The 15,541-nt window shown below is 44.7% G+C and overlaps 2 protein-coding genes across 2 annotated transcripts in view; both read right to left on the reverse strand.

Annotated features, from left to right (window-relative positions):
- Positions 1–2,982: 2,982 nt before the first annotated feature.
- On the reverse strand, positions 2,983–7,975 carry ELAC1 (elaC ribonuclease Z 1). Its single transcript, XM_005145373.4, has 4 exons — positions 7,910–7,975; positions 6,335–6,551; positions 4,531–4,998; positions 2,983–3,902 (listed from the first exon to the last, which is right to left on the reverse strand). The coding sequence occupies exons 2-4, from the start codon at positions 6,489–6,491 to the stop codon at positions 3,433–3,435; spliced, it is 1,095 nt and encodes a 364-aa protein (XP_005145430.2). The 5' UTR covers positions 6,492–6,551; positions 7,910–7,975; the 3' UTR covers positions 2,983–3,432.
- A 6,163-nt stretch (positions 7,976–14,138) lies between these two features.
- The window catches only part of ME2 (malic enzyme 2), a 32,691-nt gene continuing 31,288 nt past the window's right edge, over positions 14,139–15,541 (reverse strand). Inside the window, exon 16 of the mRNA XM_005145397.3 lies at positions 14,139–15,210. Coding sequence (XP_005145454.1) covers positions 15,061–15,210 — 150 coding nt within the window. The 3' untranslated portion in view covers positions 14,139–15,060. The remainder of the gene's footprint in view (positions 15,211–15,541) is intronic.

Here is a 15,541-nt window from a genome sequence, read left to right on the forward strand (position 1 = left end):
TGGACAGCCCCAACTTTCTCAGCCTGTCTTCATACAGGAGGTGCTCCAGTCCCTGATCATCCTCGTGGCCTCCTCTGGACTTGTTCCAGCAGCTCCATGTCCTTTTGATGTTGAGGACACCAGAACTGCACACAATGCTCCAAGTGAGGTCTCACAAGAGCAGAGCAAAGGGGCAGGATCACCTCCTTTGACCTGCTGGTCACGCTCCTTTTGATGCAGGCCAGGATATGTTTGGCTTTCTGGACTGTAAGCGCACACTGAAGCTGGCTCATGTTCATTTTCTCATTGACCAACACCCCCAAGTCCTTCTCCTTGGGCTGCTCTGAATCTCTTCTCTGCCAACCTGTAGCTGTGCCTGGGATTGCTCTGACCCAGGTGTAGGACCTTGCACTTGGCATGGTTAAACTTCATGAGGTTGGCATCAGCTCACCTCACAAGTGTGTCAAGGTCCCTCTGGATGGCATTCCTTCCCTCCAGTGTAAGAACCACACAGCTTGGTGTCACCGGCAAACTTGCTGAGGGCGCACTCAATCCCATTGTCCATGTCAGCGATAAAGATGTTGAAGAAGACCGGTCCCAACACGGATCCCTGAGGGACACCACTCGTTACTGGTCTCCAGGCGGACATTGAACCATTGACCACAACTCTTTGAGTGCGACCATTCAGCCAGTTCTTTATCCACCGAGTGGTCCACCTATCAAACTGATGTGTCTCCAATTTAGAAACAAGGATGTCATGTGGGACAGTGTCGAACGCTTTGCACAAGTCCAGGTAGATGACATCAACTGCTCCACCCCTGTCCATCAGTTCTGTAGCCCCATCATAGAAGGCCACCAAATTGGTCAGGCAGGATTTGCCCTTAGTGAAGCCATGCTGGCTGTCACCAAGCACCTTGTTGTTTTTCATGTGCTTTAGCATGCCTTGCAGGAGAATCTGCTCCCAGACTTTGCCAGGCACAGAGGTGAGACTGACTGGTCTGTAATTCCCGGGTCATCCATTTTCCCCTTCTTGAAAACTGGGGTTATATTTCCCTTTGTCCAGTCATCAGGAACTTCACCTGACTGCCAGGATTTTTCCAATATGATGGCCAGTGGCTTTGCACCTTCATTCACCAGCTCCTTCAGGAGCCATGGATGGATTTCATCAGGTCCCATGGACTTATGTACGTTCAGGTTTTTAAGCTGCCCTCGAACCAGATCCTCTCCTACAGTGTGCCCAAGGTCTTCATTCCCAGAGTCCCTGCGTCCACCTTCCAAGACTTGGGTGGTGTGGTCAAAACCTTTGCCAGTGAAGACAGAGGCAAAGAAGTTATTCAGAACCTCAGGCTTCTCCAAATCCAGGGTAGCCAGTTCTCCCGATAGCTTCTGGGTGGGACTAAATTGTCTTTAGTCTGTTCTTTAATTGCTATGTACCTATAGAATCCTTTCCTGTTATCTTTTACATCCCTAGCCAATTTTAATTCTAACTGGGCCTTAGCTTTCCTAACTTGGTCCCTAACTACCCTGACAACATCCCTGTATTCATCCCAGGCCACCTGTCCTTGCTTCCACCTTTTATAAGCCTCTTTTCTCCTTTGAATTTTTCTCAGCAGCTCCTTATCCATCCAAGGGGGTCTCCTGGCCCTCCTGCTGCACTTCCTTCTAGTTGGGACGCAACACTCCTGAGCTTGTAGCAGGTGGTCCTTGAATATTAACCATGAGTCTTGGGTCCCCCTGCCCTCTAGGGCTATATCCCATGGAACCTTGCTAAGCAGGTTCCTGAAGAGGCCAAAGTCTGCTCTCTTGAAGTCCAGGGCAGTGAGCTTGCTGCACACTCTTCTCACTGTCCTGAGGATCTCAAATACGACCATCTCATGATCGCTGCATCCAAGGCTGCTCTGGAGCATCACATTTCCAACCAGCCCTTCCCTGTTGGTGAGCACAACGTCAAGCAGGGCACCTCTCCTTGTCAGCTCCTCTGTTACTTGCAGGAGGAATTTGTCTTCCACACAATCGAGGAACCTCCTGGATTGCTTGTGCTGGGCCGTTTCGTTGCTCCAGCAGGTATCAGGGTGGTTGAAGTCCCCCATGAGAACAAGGACCTGTGAGCATGAGGCTGTTCCTATGTGTCTATAGAGCGCTTCATCCACAGGTTCCTCTTGATCAGTTGGCCTGTAACAGATCCCCACACTAATGTCTCCCATCGCTGTTTTCCCCTTAACCCTGACCCACAAACTCTCTTGTTGACTGCTCAGCAGTCCCCATGCAGAGTTCCATATTCTCCAGCCTATCCCTAATATAAATGGCAACTCCCCTTCCCTGCCTGCTGGGCCTGTCTTTTCTAAAGAGCCTGTAACCTTCCATTCCAACACTCCAGTCATAGGAGCCATCCCACCATGTTTCTGTGATACCCATTATATCATACCACTGCAGACGTGCCCACATCCCTAATTCCTCTTGTTTGTTCCCCATGCTATAGGCGTTTCTACAGAGGTATCTGAGCCGATCTCCAAATGAAGCCGGCTCATTGGCTGGAGCAGCTGGAATATCTGTACATTGCTCCAAGTATTTATTATAGGTGCTGGCAGCTGACTGGATGTGTTGAGATGGAATGATGTCCCCCTCCCCCAAGACGTCTAGTTTAAAGCATCCTTGACCAGTCTGGCAAGCCTGCTACCAAAACCACTTTTCCCCTTCTTTATCATATACACTTTTAATCAGGATAGTTTGTCTTAGAAAACGCACCTGGAGGAACATTTTAGGAGAGGCTACTTGTCATCTGCTAAAGACTTCCAGAATCTTCTAAAACTTCACTGATGCAGGGAATAGGTATGCAAACTTAGGGCTCATGCCTCAGAGCTTTAAATGAATCAAACTCTTAAGAGTGATTCAAGGAAACCTAAACTGCATTTATTTATGAGGAAACTTCATATGCAAAGGGAGAATTAGAAGAGCTCCTCAACTTGAGCAGTAGCAACACCCAAGTTACAACCATTTGGCAAAGCTATACTTTATTTAGTTCCAGTGTGATAGTCCTCTTACATAGAAACAGGTTTACAGTTAACAGAATACTGCAGACAAGTTTGAAATAGATGTTACTTAAAAGCTTGTAACAGGTAAGGTATCTTACATTCTGGTACAGAATACAGACCTTCCTATTGTATCAAGCCAAATGATTCAGTGCTCTGCTGTAAGAATCTGTGGTCTAAGGAAGAGAAGTAAGGACCAGCCTACACATTCAGCTCCTGGGGTGTCTGAAACCATCTACTGTGAATTTATTCCAAGTTCCAGACATCCAAGTATCCTTTTTTCTTGCTTTACAGAAGCAACATAACTGTACCTGGTACTGTCTCCAGCTTGCAAGTGTTCTGTGTGCCACAGCTGGATACCAGAACCCTACTGTTACCCAATACCAGCCTAGTTTATGTCTTCACACCGAGCTTGCTAACATTATCATTTTATCTTTCTCATTGGAATTTCTATTGTCATGAAATCCTCTGCTAGTGTTACTTCTTGGCCATCTAACACTGACTCTGCCTGTCTCTTCAGTTCGGTGATGTCCGCATCCCCCTCACCTCTCTGTGCAGCCGGTTTGTACCGCTGACTGAAGTGAGTCAACACCACTTTCTTAACTTTACACGATTTTGCAAACTCCGAAGCCATTTTCGGAGTGCTATGACCATGTTCTCTGGCCTTTTCCTCTTGTGTATCATCCAACGTGGCTTCGTGTACCAGTACATCTGCTCCACAGCAAAGCTTTGCAGCCGCATCTCCAACCACCCCTGAACAATCCCCCAGAATGCAAATTTTTCTTCCAGGAATAGGGTCTTCTAAGACATCAGAAGGAGAAATTGTTAGTCCATTTTCTAGAACAACTGTACTCCCATTCTTCAGCTTCCCATATAAAGGACCTGGTTGAACTCCTGGTGAATAAAGGGAAAAGAGTTTGTAAGTATTATAACAAGTGTCAGGTTTAAAAACAAGAAAATAAGAAGAAATACCCTCTATATATTATATACCTCTGTATATTATATACCTTTATATATAGCTATCTCACTGAAAACATACAACCTCAATGTAAGTAGAAATATAAATTGCAATTGACACTTCATATGCTTCATGCAAATACAGAGCTTATAACATTAACAGGAAGCGTGTTTGAAGGAAAGCTGTATTATCTGTACTAAAGTCAATAGAGCTATGCAGATACCCAGCCATACATTTCCCTGAAAGCCACATTGTGCTTTTAAAACTCAAACATCTGAACTTGTTTGCCCTTCTCAGCATGACAAGATTAAATGGCACTACTGTTACACACCAACATGAAGCATTTAAATGCCTTTCATAGAAAATGGAAACTTGAATTAAAGTGGTTATGGAGACATACAGCAGCTCTAATTTCTAGACCCCTAGGAAGGTTGGTCACAAAGATTTCAACTGCCTGTGAACGCAATTTTGTTCCATTTGCTGAAAATCAGAGTTGATACTCAAACACATAAATTTAGGCATTTAAATACTTTAAAAAGACAGAAAACAAGTAAAAGTAATTACCAAGGTCTTTCAGTTTCTGTACATTGAGTTTACCAGTCCGGGGCTTCTCTTCCACCACAAAGCCAAAGGAAGGAATGCGGTGAAATAGGCGAAATGCTTTCAGAACTAGCTGCTCATCCTCAAGCAGCAAGTAAGAGTCTTCTACTGGATCCAGATGGAGTATTCTCCCTTGTGCTCCATCAGGACGTATCTCATCACTGCCCATGTAAGAGAACTCCTTGAATTCTTCTGCAGGGCACTGGTCCCGTGTAGGCACCAGTTCATGAACAGTGTAGGGAAAGAGAAGTTGGGAGTGGGAGAGCTCCATACTTCTCCAGATGAAGTCTCGCAGCCCTAATGGTCCATAAATATCCAGAGGTAGTTTGTCTGCATCAGGGCTGCTTTGGAGGCTAATTGTACACAGCAGGCCAGGAAGTCCAAAAAAGTGGTCACCGTGAAGATGAGTGATGAAGATCTTGGTAATTCTGCCTATTGATCAGAACAACAGGGAAAGAAAAACCAGAAAAACAAACCCCAGGAAAATAAATGAGCACAGCAACTCAGAAATAATCACTTTGGGGCAAGAAGTAGGAAATGTAAGGGAGGAGGGAAATTAATATAAAACTAGTGTTTAAGAAATAAATTCCAAACCACAGTTTTTCTTTTCCATGGCAGTGATAAGTGTCCACACCAGGTTTATTTTTGCTTGATTTGCCAAAGACTGCCCGGACAGAAGTGTTAGTTCCTTCTAAGCAAAATGTGCTACAAGCATGGAAGAGAGCTGACTGGTGACATCTGCTATATTAAAAAGTGGAGAAGTGCTGGAAAGTGGTCATGCTTCCTCCATACATTACATGGAGTCTGTAGCCTAACGAGAAATATAATGTGGAGTCCATGTTGTTCCCACTTTTGAACTTAGCACATGAAATGAACATAAATTAAAACCAAAAGTATCCAGGTTTGACTTCAATGTTTTTAAAAGGCAAGAACCCCACAGATCCTGACTCATTTCTTTGGAACAGATGAAAACCTGCACTTAAAAGATTTGGCTTTGTTTTGGGGTTTAAGCCCTCCTCTTGATCGATTACAAAAGCCCAGAATCTTCTCTCATTACAGACACATGTACTTTAACCAGGCTGCCTCAGCTGAGGTTCCACATCAACACAGTGAGGCATTTTCTCCACCATCTGTTAGGACTCAGCAGTAGGAAGAACAGAATCTTTGTTTTGATTGAGGAACAATCAAGTAAATATCAGTAATTCTAGCAAAAAATTAATCTATCCATTTGGGCACTAAATCCCCTGATAGCTTCAGATTTCAAATGAGCAGAAAGCTGGTTTTCTGTTCACAACTGGTAATTCCATCTTTACAACTCAGGAGTCAGAAGTCTGCTCCTGCCGCTTCAGGATGAGAATCACAGCGACTGAAGGCTTAAGCCTGGTTTCTAGTTAATTTGCCAAAATGGAAAAGTTACCAGGAATTCACAGAACTTTTCCTGAAAACAAAAGCACAATAATCACTGAAAGGAAGACTCACAGCAGGTATTGTCTAGAGCTGCCTTCAGACAAACTGTGTTGGTTTAAAGCTGGTCTGCAGCCTATATTTCAAAGTACAAAGCCCGATACGTTAATTACAGAGTTTGGTTCTCAAACAGAATTCTTTACCAAAGGGCAGTCAGGGATTTACTACACAGCGGGTTCAGCAGCTGCCATCCATAGGCTCATGCATGTTCAGTACATATTCAAATGCCACAAGAATGAGTGTTTTGTGTAGAGCTCCTGAAACTCCCCCTTTCCTTCATTGCAACAGCTTTCACAGCACAAACCTGCTCGGAGATGGCTCTTCATGAACTGTGTTTGAGTTCCCTCCCCGCAGTCGAACAGCCAGCACTCTCCTTCCCTGCGAAGCACCAGTGCCGACGCTCCTCTGGTTGGAGAGGGATATGCCGAGCCAGTGCCGAGGAAAGTTATATCCATTGACATCCTCAGTGCATCCGTGTACCCAGAACAGAGATCCTGAGCTGCCGAACGTTTGCATTCATGCTGGGAAAGAAACGAACATTTTGGCTTTAAATGAAGGCATCCTCCCTGCTTTAGTGTGAGGATCAAATTCCCCTTGTATGGAATAGGGTATGACTTTCAGACAACACAATATTTACAAGCAGAAATTCTTCTTTATGTCAGTGGAAGGTTGCAGACAGCCCAAACGTAACGACTTTGTTCATTACCCAAAGACACAGCCCTATCCAGCTGGAATTGCTCAAATCTTTATAAACACATCACTGCTTCGTTCTTATTCTTTAAACTTTGTGTCTTCCCATGTGCTTTCCTCTAAAAGCTGTTTTGGAATGACTGACAGCACAGCCACTGCTGACACCTGAATGTTGTTATTGGATGTCACAAGTGGGCAGCCCAACAATGCAGAGGTGAGAGATCTGCTCCCTTCGAGACAACTTCAGAGACCACGAGGCAGGAGTGACCTGATTTACTTTGCCTTTGCAACAGCACCTTTGAAAGCTTGTTTGATGTCTCAGTGTTAGGTGGGAAACCAAACCAAATTACCGAGGCTTACATAGCCATGAAGATGCATAACTGCTCATGGGACACCTATTGCGGCTGAAGGATCTACACAATCAGCTGTGCACTGGTGGACATACCCACTGTAGTGTCGGGATGAGGAGCCCAGCTGGTCTGTATGAACAGCACAACCTTTGGAAAGCTGTGTTAGAATCATCAAATCCCAGAATGGTTTGTGCTGAAGGCACATTAAAGCTCCTCCAGCTCCAACCCTGCCACAGGCAGGGACCCCTTCCACTGGAGCAGCTGCTCCAAGCCCCTGTGTCCAACCTGGCCTTGAGCACTGACACCAATGGGGCAGCCACAGCTGCTCTGGGCACCCTGTGCCAGCGCCTCAGCACCCTCCCAGGGAACAGCTTCTGCCTAAGAGCTCAGCTCAGTCTCCCCTGTTCTGGCAGGTTCAAGCCATTCCCCTTGGCCTGTCCCTCCAGGCCCTTGTCCCAAGCCCCTCTCCAGCTTTCCTGCAGCCCCTTTAGGCACTGGAGCTGCTCTCAGGTCTCCCCTTCAGGAGCCTTCTCTTGTCCAGGCTGCCCCAGCCCAGCTCTCTCAGCCTGGCTCCAGAGCAGAGCTGCTCCAGCCCTCGCAGCAGCTCCATGGCCTCCTCTGGCCTCGCTCCAACAGCTCCATGTCCCTCTTGTGCTGCTGCCCCAGAGCTGGATCAGGGCTGCAGGGGGGGTCTCCCCAGAGCACAGCACAAGATAACGGATGATCCCCCTCACCCCAACCCCACAGATGAACGTTCCTCTCCCCGGTGCAAAAGCAGCCACATCCCCTCAGCCGCCTCCCGAGCTCCGCTGGAGCCCCCGCTCCGCTCCGGCCCTCACCCGCCGCTCCGCCCGCGGTGAACGGCCCGGGGCAGCCGGGTGGGTACGAGGGGTCCCTCAGCCGCTGCTCTGAACCCGGCTCCGTTCGGGGCCCGGCCCCTCCGCGCTCTCCCAGGCGGCTCTGCGGCCTGCGCCGGCGGGCGGGGCGCTGCGGCAGGTCCCGGCTCCGGGCGCGGCCTGTGGAAGCACGGAGCAGCGGCAGGGATGGGGTTGATGTGTCCGGTAACCGCTAACGGTAATCGAAGATAATTGGTTCTAAATTGGACTGTTAATGAAAGCGGTACTGATATGCATGATCCTATCCAGTCCATGCACACCTGGCCTGAGTGTCTCTAAACTAGTCTGTTCAACAGCTACCTGGAAACATACTCGATGTGTTCCATGATCACTGAATCCCAGCCTGGTTTGGGTTGAAGGGACCTTAAAGCTCATCCAGCTCCAATCCCTTCCACTGGAGCAGCTGCTCCAAGCCCCTGTGTCCAACCTGGCCTTGAACACTGCCAGGGATGGGGCAGCCACAGCTTCTCTGGGCTCCCTGTGCCAGAGCCTCAGCACCAGTGTCCAAAGGAGGATGCGTTTGGAGGTGATGTTCTGTGCAGGGAGGGTATGTTGGGCTCTGCAGGACACTTGGGGTGAACCCTGTGTAAAGGAAAGAAGGTGAAGCACAAGAAAGACAAACCCATTTTGAAGATGGGTAGCAAAGGTTTAGGATGTGGTGCAGATACTGTGATGAGATTGCTCCAGTCACTGATGGCTTTTCCAGGTGACCTGGATGGTAAGAACAATATGTGTGCTAGGTTTCAGTAGTGGACCTGGCAGGGATTGGTGAATGGTTGGACTCCATATTACAAGTCTTTTCCAACCAAAACAGTTCTTTAAGCCCCTTTACAAAGGGTTTCTTTGACAGTGCGGTAAAACAACCAAATGTTCAAAAAAGCTGTTTTGTAATAAAAACTGGAATTGCTTTACCTTCAGCCTAACTACCTGTTTTGTTGGCTAATCAGGCCAGGCTGGATGGGGCTTGGAATAACCTGCTCTAGTGGAAGGTGTCCCTGCCCATGGTTGGGACTGAATGAGCTCTAAGATCCCTTCCAACCCAAACCAGTCTGGGATTCTATGATCATCTGCAAGGGACAAAAGGGGGTGGGGGGTGTGGGAAATAAACCAAACCATCAGTAATTGTGTACCAATTCTATATAGATCAAGTGTTATTTTCACAGAATAAATAATATCAAATATAAGCAAAGGGAATGCATTTTACTAAGAAAATAGAAGACCAGAACACACATTTCAATAGAGTTACAACATTATAAAGGAAGAAAAATCCCCAACCTGTTTACATGTAAATACAACTTTAGTTTCAGCTGAGCAATGACCCTCCCAGGTAAAGCCAAGCCTGGACAGATGAGGCTAGAACTGTTCTCACAAGCACTCCAGTAGACTTACATTTATTTTTGTAAGGTACATATGCTCAAAGTAAAAATAAATGTAGATTATTCTGACATTTATTGACAAACTGGCCATCTTACTATGCTTGTGTATTCCTAATAGTGTTTTTATTTCTATTAGGAAGGAGCTACTTAAAGGATGGGTGAGTCAGAGTCAAGGACAGTTGGAGAGTTAAGTGCAATCCAGCGCCAACGTTGTGTGCAGGAAATACAAACACACACCAAAGGTTTCTGCACTGCACACACAATGTCTGATGCGAGGCAGCTTCTTACATGAGCCATGGTCCACTGTGCCAGCAGGTTCCGGATTAATCCCCATGAACATTTTCCCCCGGAGCAGGCACGAGTAAGCTGCGTCATCATGGAGTGCTGCGGTTTGGGAAGCAATGGCAGGAAACAGAGGTCTAAAGCTGGATTTTCCTTGCTGTTCACCCAGAACATCTGCAGGCTTCCCGATACCACAGCAATGATGTTTTTGGAAGCAGGTAAGTAGGTCAGTGTAGATCCACACAGAATTAGATGTTCCTTCAACAACGGTAACTGAATTACGTTTCCCACATTCATTGGCCATTTGGGTACAATTCGAGCTCTGCTCTAGATTTTCTCCTTGCTCCAGTATTCAATGTAACACCAGTCCCCGCCTGTTACATACGGCTGTTACAAAACACAATAGCAGTATGCATGCCCTTAAAAAGAGTTCAAAAACAACAGTGGTTTTCTTAAATTCGGGAAAAGCATTTATGGCTGAGACAGATGGGAATCCAAACTTGTAGTCCAATCCGAGAGGCTCACAGATACCTTTATTTGAATGACAAAGGTGCTCAAACCTGCACCTTTGAAGTCAAGACAACCCAGAGCAAATGGAAGATGACAACTTGGATTTAGTTAGGCCCAGAGTCAGCTGAACTAAGATTCACAGTTGTACATCAGTAATCCCCGTTCTCCTACAGGAGTAGTCACCAAATAGGGCTGCTAGTCAAAAACTAAAAGGAGTATCACTTATCTTTGCAGTTACTACCAGTGGAGTGTGACAGAGTTACTTTACCTTCTCCCACAAAATAGCGTGCTGGAAAGAACACTACAGAGAAGACACGCACATACCACAGGAAACCTGTTAAACACCAATCTGCAGGTACAGTGTTGCTTTGTTTTAAGCTTGGAAAACAAACACAACATCATGAAACATCACTATTCACAAACATAACTGAGAATTTATGCAACAGTCACATTTGGGTTTTAAAATCTATCAGACACTGCATTTTAACAGTCTTCCTCTACATGTCAGTTGTGGGCATATGCTTCAGGAACATACAAATAATTGTGGAATCTTTGAACAAGAACATGGATATTGTATTAAAAATGCTGCACTCCCTTAGCTACCTTTCTTCTCTGTCTCTAGATGCTTCTATACATTGCTGCTCAGTCCTGCTCCTGTTGATTTTAAGGAAGTAAGTCCTGGAAAAGACCAAGCTACTGACCTCGGTGTGAGTTTCTGATCTTCTCAAAGTGTTCTGTACATCCATAGAAATATCCTCACAGAAGAGACTGTGAGGGAAATACAGACTTCTGTACCACTTGTATGGGGAACTCCCTGTGTGAGAAGCTAGCACACTAGTCATCTTTTAGGCGATATGTTTTTTAACTTATGGTATGTAACATTAGAAAATGCATCCTGGTGACAAGATTTTCCCTTTGCATACTGCGTTAAGAGTTTTCTGTATAGATAAAGATCAGTAAATGCTTTTGAGTAAGCCGTAAAACAGAAAAAAACAGGTTAAGTTATATATGAAAATTGTACTGTGATTCCTTACTAAACGGCAAGAGTAGCATTTGTAGTTAATTGAAAGATTAACTGGATCTGAAGAATACTCAAAACTGAAAAAAAAGGTATCTATGTATTTTATATAAAGAAAAAATAACCTGTAAAAGACGACAGGGAGAGTGAAATGCACTTAAACATTTGCAAGCTGATGTGTTACTTGCTGCTAAGGGAAAACAGCAGTGCATTATAAGTAAAATTCCACCATGTCTTTATTGCAAGAACCTGATTAAACAATGTCCACAAGTGCAGATGCACAGATGAGGTCTGACTGGTACCAGTTAGCTGCAGTAACTCAGACAGGTTAAAGAGGGACAGTCTAGTCTAGAGCTCCAAAACATGTGCAGATCTGGGCAGGGCTAGATGGTAACTGGAGCCTCAGAGCCAGCTAAAGACTGTTTTTTCCTCACCTGTGCAGTGGTATTTCCAGAAAATTTATGCAGGAACATTTGTACTTGGGAAGATCCCACTGACAGCCAGTTCTGAACAATCCCTCTTGGCATCTGCTTGAAGACAGCAGGGAGCCTGTGCCAGGAAGGGAAAGGACTGCACTGCTCAAAACAGGCATCTTCCCTCAGCTTGATAGCAGCCACTGCCAGTTTCAAGTGCAGGAGCTCCCCCTGGGAACCGAATTCACTCTTGCCCAGAGCAAAGACTCTTGCTGGACACAGGTATTGCTATTTTTGCAAGCAGCAGGTTTTCACAGGTACTACCAGTGCCCACTGGTCATGGGCTGTGACTGTACTTCTTGCCTGAAAAAAATGATCAGACTGAAGAGATGGATGCAGGTCTTTATTTTGTAAGACAAGAGTTATATTTACGGACTGACTGCCCTTACTCTGTGATTGTTCCCAGCCAGGACACATGATCAGTGTGTTGGTCATTTTTGTTACTCGTCTTGCCTGATCAGTATGTGGGCAGATGTGGGGAAGTGTGCATTCCCAATGTACTTGAATCTAATGATGCAGAACTCCACCAGCACTACAACAGACTTCAGCTAGAGCTGAATTTTCAGGAGGCAAAAATAATTTGTACACTAAATAAATAATTTTTTCAGTAAGATCACAGATTTAAATACAATAAAACCCAGGCATAACAAAAATAGATGGGGAAAAAAGCATCCTCTGTAAAAACATCCTATGTGCATGTTGGTCTTTTTTGTATATATGCTTAAATATACAGGTTGCAAACCACGTATGTTGCCCAATTTGGCAATGCAGCATTTCAAGCCCCACCAGACACCACTTTACCACAGTTTGAATACACAGTCATTTCTCCACATCACTATTTTCTGTTTATGTAATCAGTCTTCTTTCCTCACTTAGCTAAAGCCTTCCCAAAGTTTACTCTTTTTATTTAATACATGGACATCATTTTAAATTCAAAGACTAAGCAGTGACAGAGCCCATGTCTAAAAGGGTAACAGAGATTATTTTCCCTGTTCTTTTTCAGGCCTACTCTGTGGAGACTGCGTTTTACAACATAAATTAAGCTATGAGAGACGTGCTTGCCATGAGTAAATCCTGAGCAAGCTTTATTTCATCACTACTACATTGGAATCTGGCTTCAAGTTTGCCACTATCACCTTGTTATGTCTAATTATTTAGTTTTGGCTTTTTTTTTTTAATGCCTTGATGCAGCAAACAATGGAACAGCACATTAACTTCATTTTTGTTCCTAATATACCACTGTTCTAGTTACAGAGATTACACTGGGAGAAGTCACAGACTGTAACTACCACTATGTGTCTGTGCCTGCGAATATGAAGTGATGAAGGGCACTCTGACCTGGTATAAACAAACCAGAAAGGAACGCACGTTGTGGTATCTGTAGCAAACGTGCAGTGCTACTTATTGCAAGGAAAAATTCAACTTGCATTTTGTGTTCACACAAAAAAATCCCCTGACAAATTAAACCTGTAAATGGAGTGAGGAAGATGAAGTGATCAACTAGGAGCTTCGAAGCATGAGATCTTTCAAGTCCAGTATTCAAACTGAACCAAATATACCACACCACAGGAAACATTCCGACTTGTGTATATGTGTGTGTCAATAGCTGCCTGTAACATTTTCTGTTCCAGCTTCCTCAGCTGCCTGTGGGACATTTGTTCAACGTGGCAACTGAGTCCACTTAGGAGTTTTTGAGTCTGCAATGTCATGAAAACATCACACACAAGTCTTTGTGAGAAATGGGTATGCAGGGGAGAATTAAACTTAGAAGAAAACAGAACCTTGAAAAATTAACAAGTGAAACAAAAATCCTTTGGTACATCACCTTGGAGTCTGCTGCAGGAAATCTCCTTGTAAAATCCCTAAAATATTTTGGTTAATTACCTCAGATCATAGAATCACAGAATAGTTAGGGTTGGAAAGGACCTCAAGATCATCCAGTTCCAACCCCCCTGCCATAGGCAGGGACACCTCACACTAAACCATATCACCCAAGGCTTCATCCAACCTGGCCTTGAACACTGCCAGGGATGGAGCATTCACAATCTCCCTGGGCAACGCATTCCAGTACCTCACCACCCTAACAGTAAAGAATTTCTTCCTTATATCCAATCTAAACCTCTGCTGTTTAAATTTTAACCCGTTACCCCTTGTCCTGTCACTACAGTCCCTAATGAATAGTTCCTTCCCAGCATCCTTATAGACCCTCTTCAGATACTGGAAGGCTGCTCTGAGGTCTCCACGCAGGGACTATTCATTAGGGACTGTAGTGATAGGACAAGGGGTAATGGATTGAAACTTAAACAGCAGAGGTTTAGACTGGATATAAGGAAGAAATTCTTTCCTGTGAGGGTGGTGAGGCACTGGAATGGGTTGCCCAGGGAAGTTGTGAATGCTCCATCCCTGGCAGTGTTCAAGGCCAGGTTGGATGAAGCCTTGGGTGACATGGTTTAGTGTGAGGTGTCCCTGCCCACGGCAGGGGGGTTGGAGCTGGATGATCTTGAGGTCCTTTCCAGCCCTAACTATTCTATGATTCTCCAGGCTGCCCTTTACATGATAAAATCTACTATGCAACAGTATAGCTTTGTTTTTAAAATATGTTAAGCAATTAATACTATTTTTGGGCTTTCCAAGGATAATTTTAAGTGTTTCACATTTTTCACGATTCGTACATTTCGCACAATGATGAAAACATGAAACACAAACATTGCTGCAGAGGCCACATCTGCACACCATGCCGCTCCCCAGGGCACACTCAAAGAAACAGAGGAGCCAATGCCACAAGCAAGTCTGGATATGGCAAACTTGAAACATCAAACCAGAAACCCTATTATAGAATCACAGACAGATCTGGGTTATAAGGGACCTTAAGATCACGAAGTTCCAACCCCCTGACATCACCCTAGACCACACTGCCCAAGGCTCTGTCCAACCTGGCCTTGAAAAAATTAAGACTGTTAATTTTGTTAATTTGTTTGACAAATACTCTCTGGTGATGTCACAGATAATGGAGTGTGACAACATGAGGACAATTAGAAGACTGATTATTTAAAGCAGAAATAAATCATTCTGGAAATCGGCAGTGACGAGAGAGCTATAGTTCATCATCAAACACATGTTTCTAACACATCATTAATGGAATTTTTAGTGTGGTGCTGGCTTGAAGCTAGAGATGCAGTGTCATTAAATTAATTCTGGAGAGCTCGCTCATTCCTGTGACAGATGTCATCATCCACACAGTTTATCAGGTACTTGGGAAAGTGGGGAGAAATTGATGTCAAGTGAAAAACAGGGTAGAAGGGAGGGAAGAAAAAAAAGACAACAAAATGAGTGAAAATAAATTACAGGACTCAAAGATCATGATTAAAATCAGACCGAAAAGGGGATCCCTGCAGAGAAGAAGATACTGACTAAGGAGTGCGATCTTCTGATGCATCAGTGAACCTTAGATTCAGGCCAGTCATACACATCTGGCATGAAGGATTCGTATTCGTAGGACCAAACCTTTGATCGAATGTAACTGTTCTTGTCTGCAGGTTCAGGGTAATGGAAAGCCATGTTGTTTGCGTACAAAAATTCCATAACCTGGAAAGTTAAATCACCATGTGGTTTGTGCCTTTTATTACATTCGCATAGCACCCAGCGCTTCCACTGCAATATGCTTAGAACTCACAAACTGGATAAAGACAAACACCAAAGGGATCTGAAAACTTAATTTCAGAAATCAAAAGAGCATAACTTTGGCTCACCACCACTGCCATACTGAAGCATCCAACAAATTTAGACATTTTAAAGTGTCTCTTATTAAAGGCATAAAGAACTGGGTATTGTGTACCCCAGCACCTAGTGTTCAAGGGTCATAGTGTGCAATTCAGCGCTTAATGGACACATAAACCACTTTTAGTACAGTCCACTT

Source organism: Melopsittacus undulatus, chromosome Z (genome assembly GCF_012275295.1).
Source record: "Melopsittacus undulatus isolate bMelUnd1 chromosome Z, bMelUnd1.mat.Z, whole genome shotgun sequence".
Taxonomy (NCBI): Eukaryota; Metazoa; Chordata; class Aves; order Psittaciformes; family Psittaculidae; genus Melopsittacus; species Melopsittacus undulatus.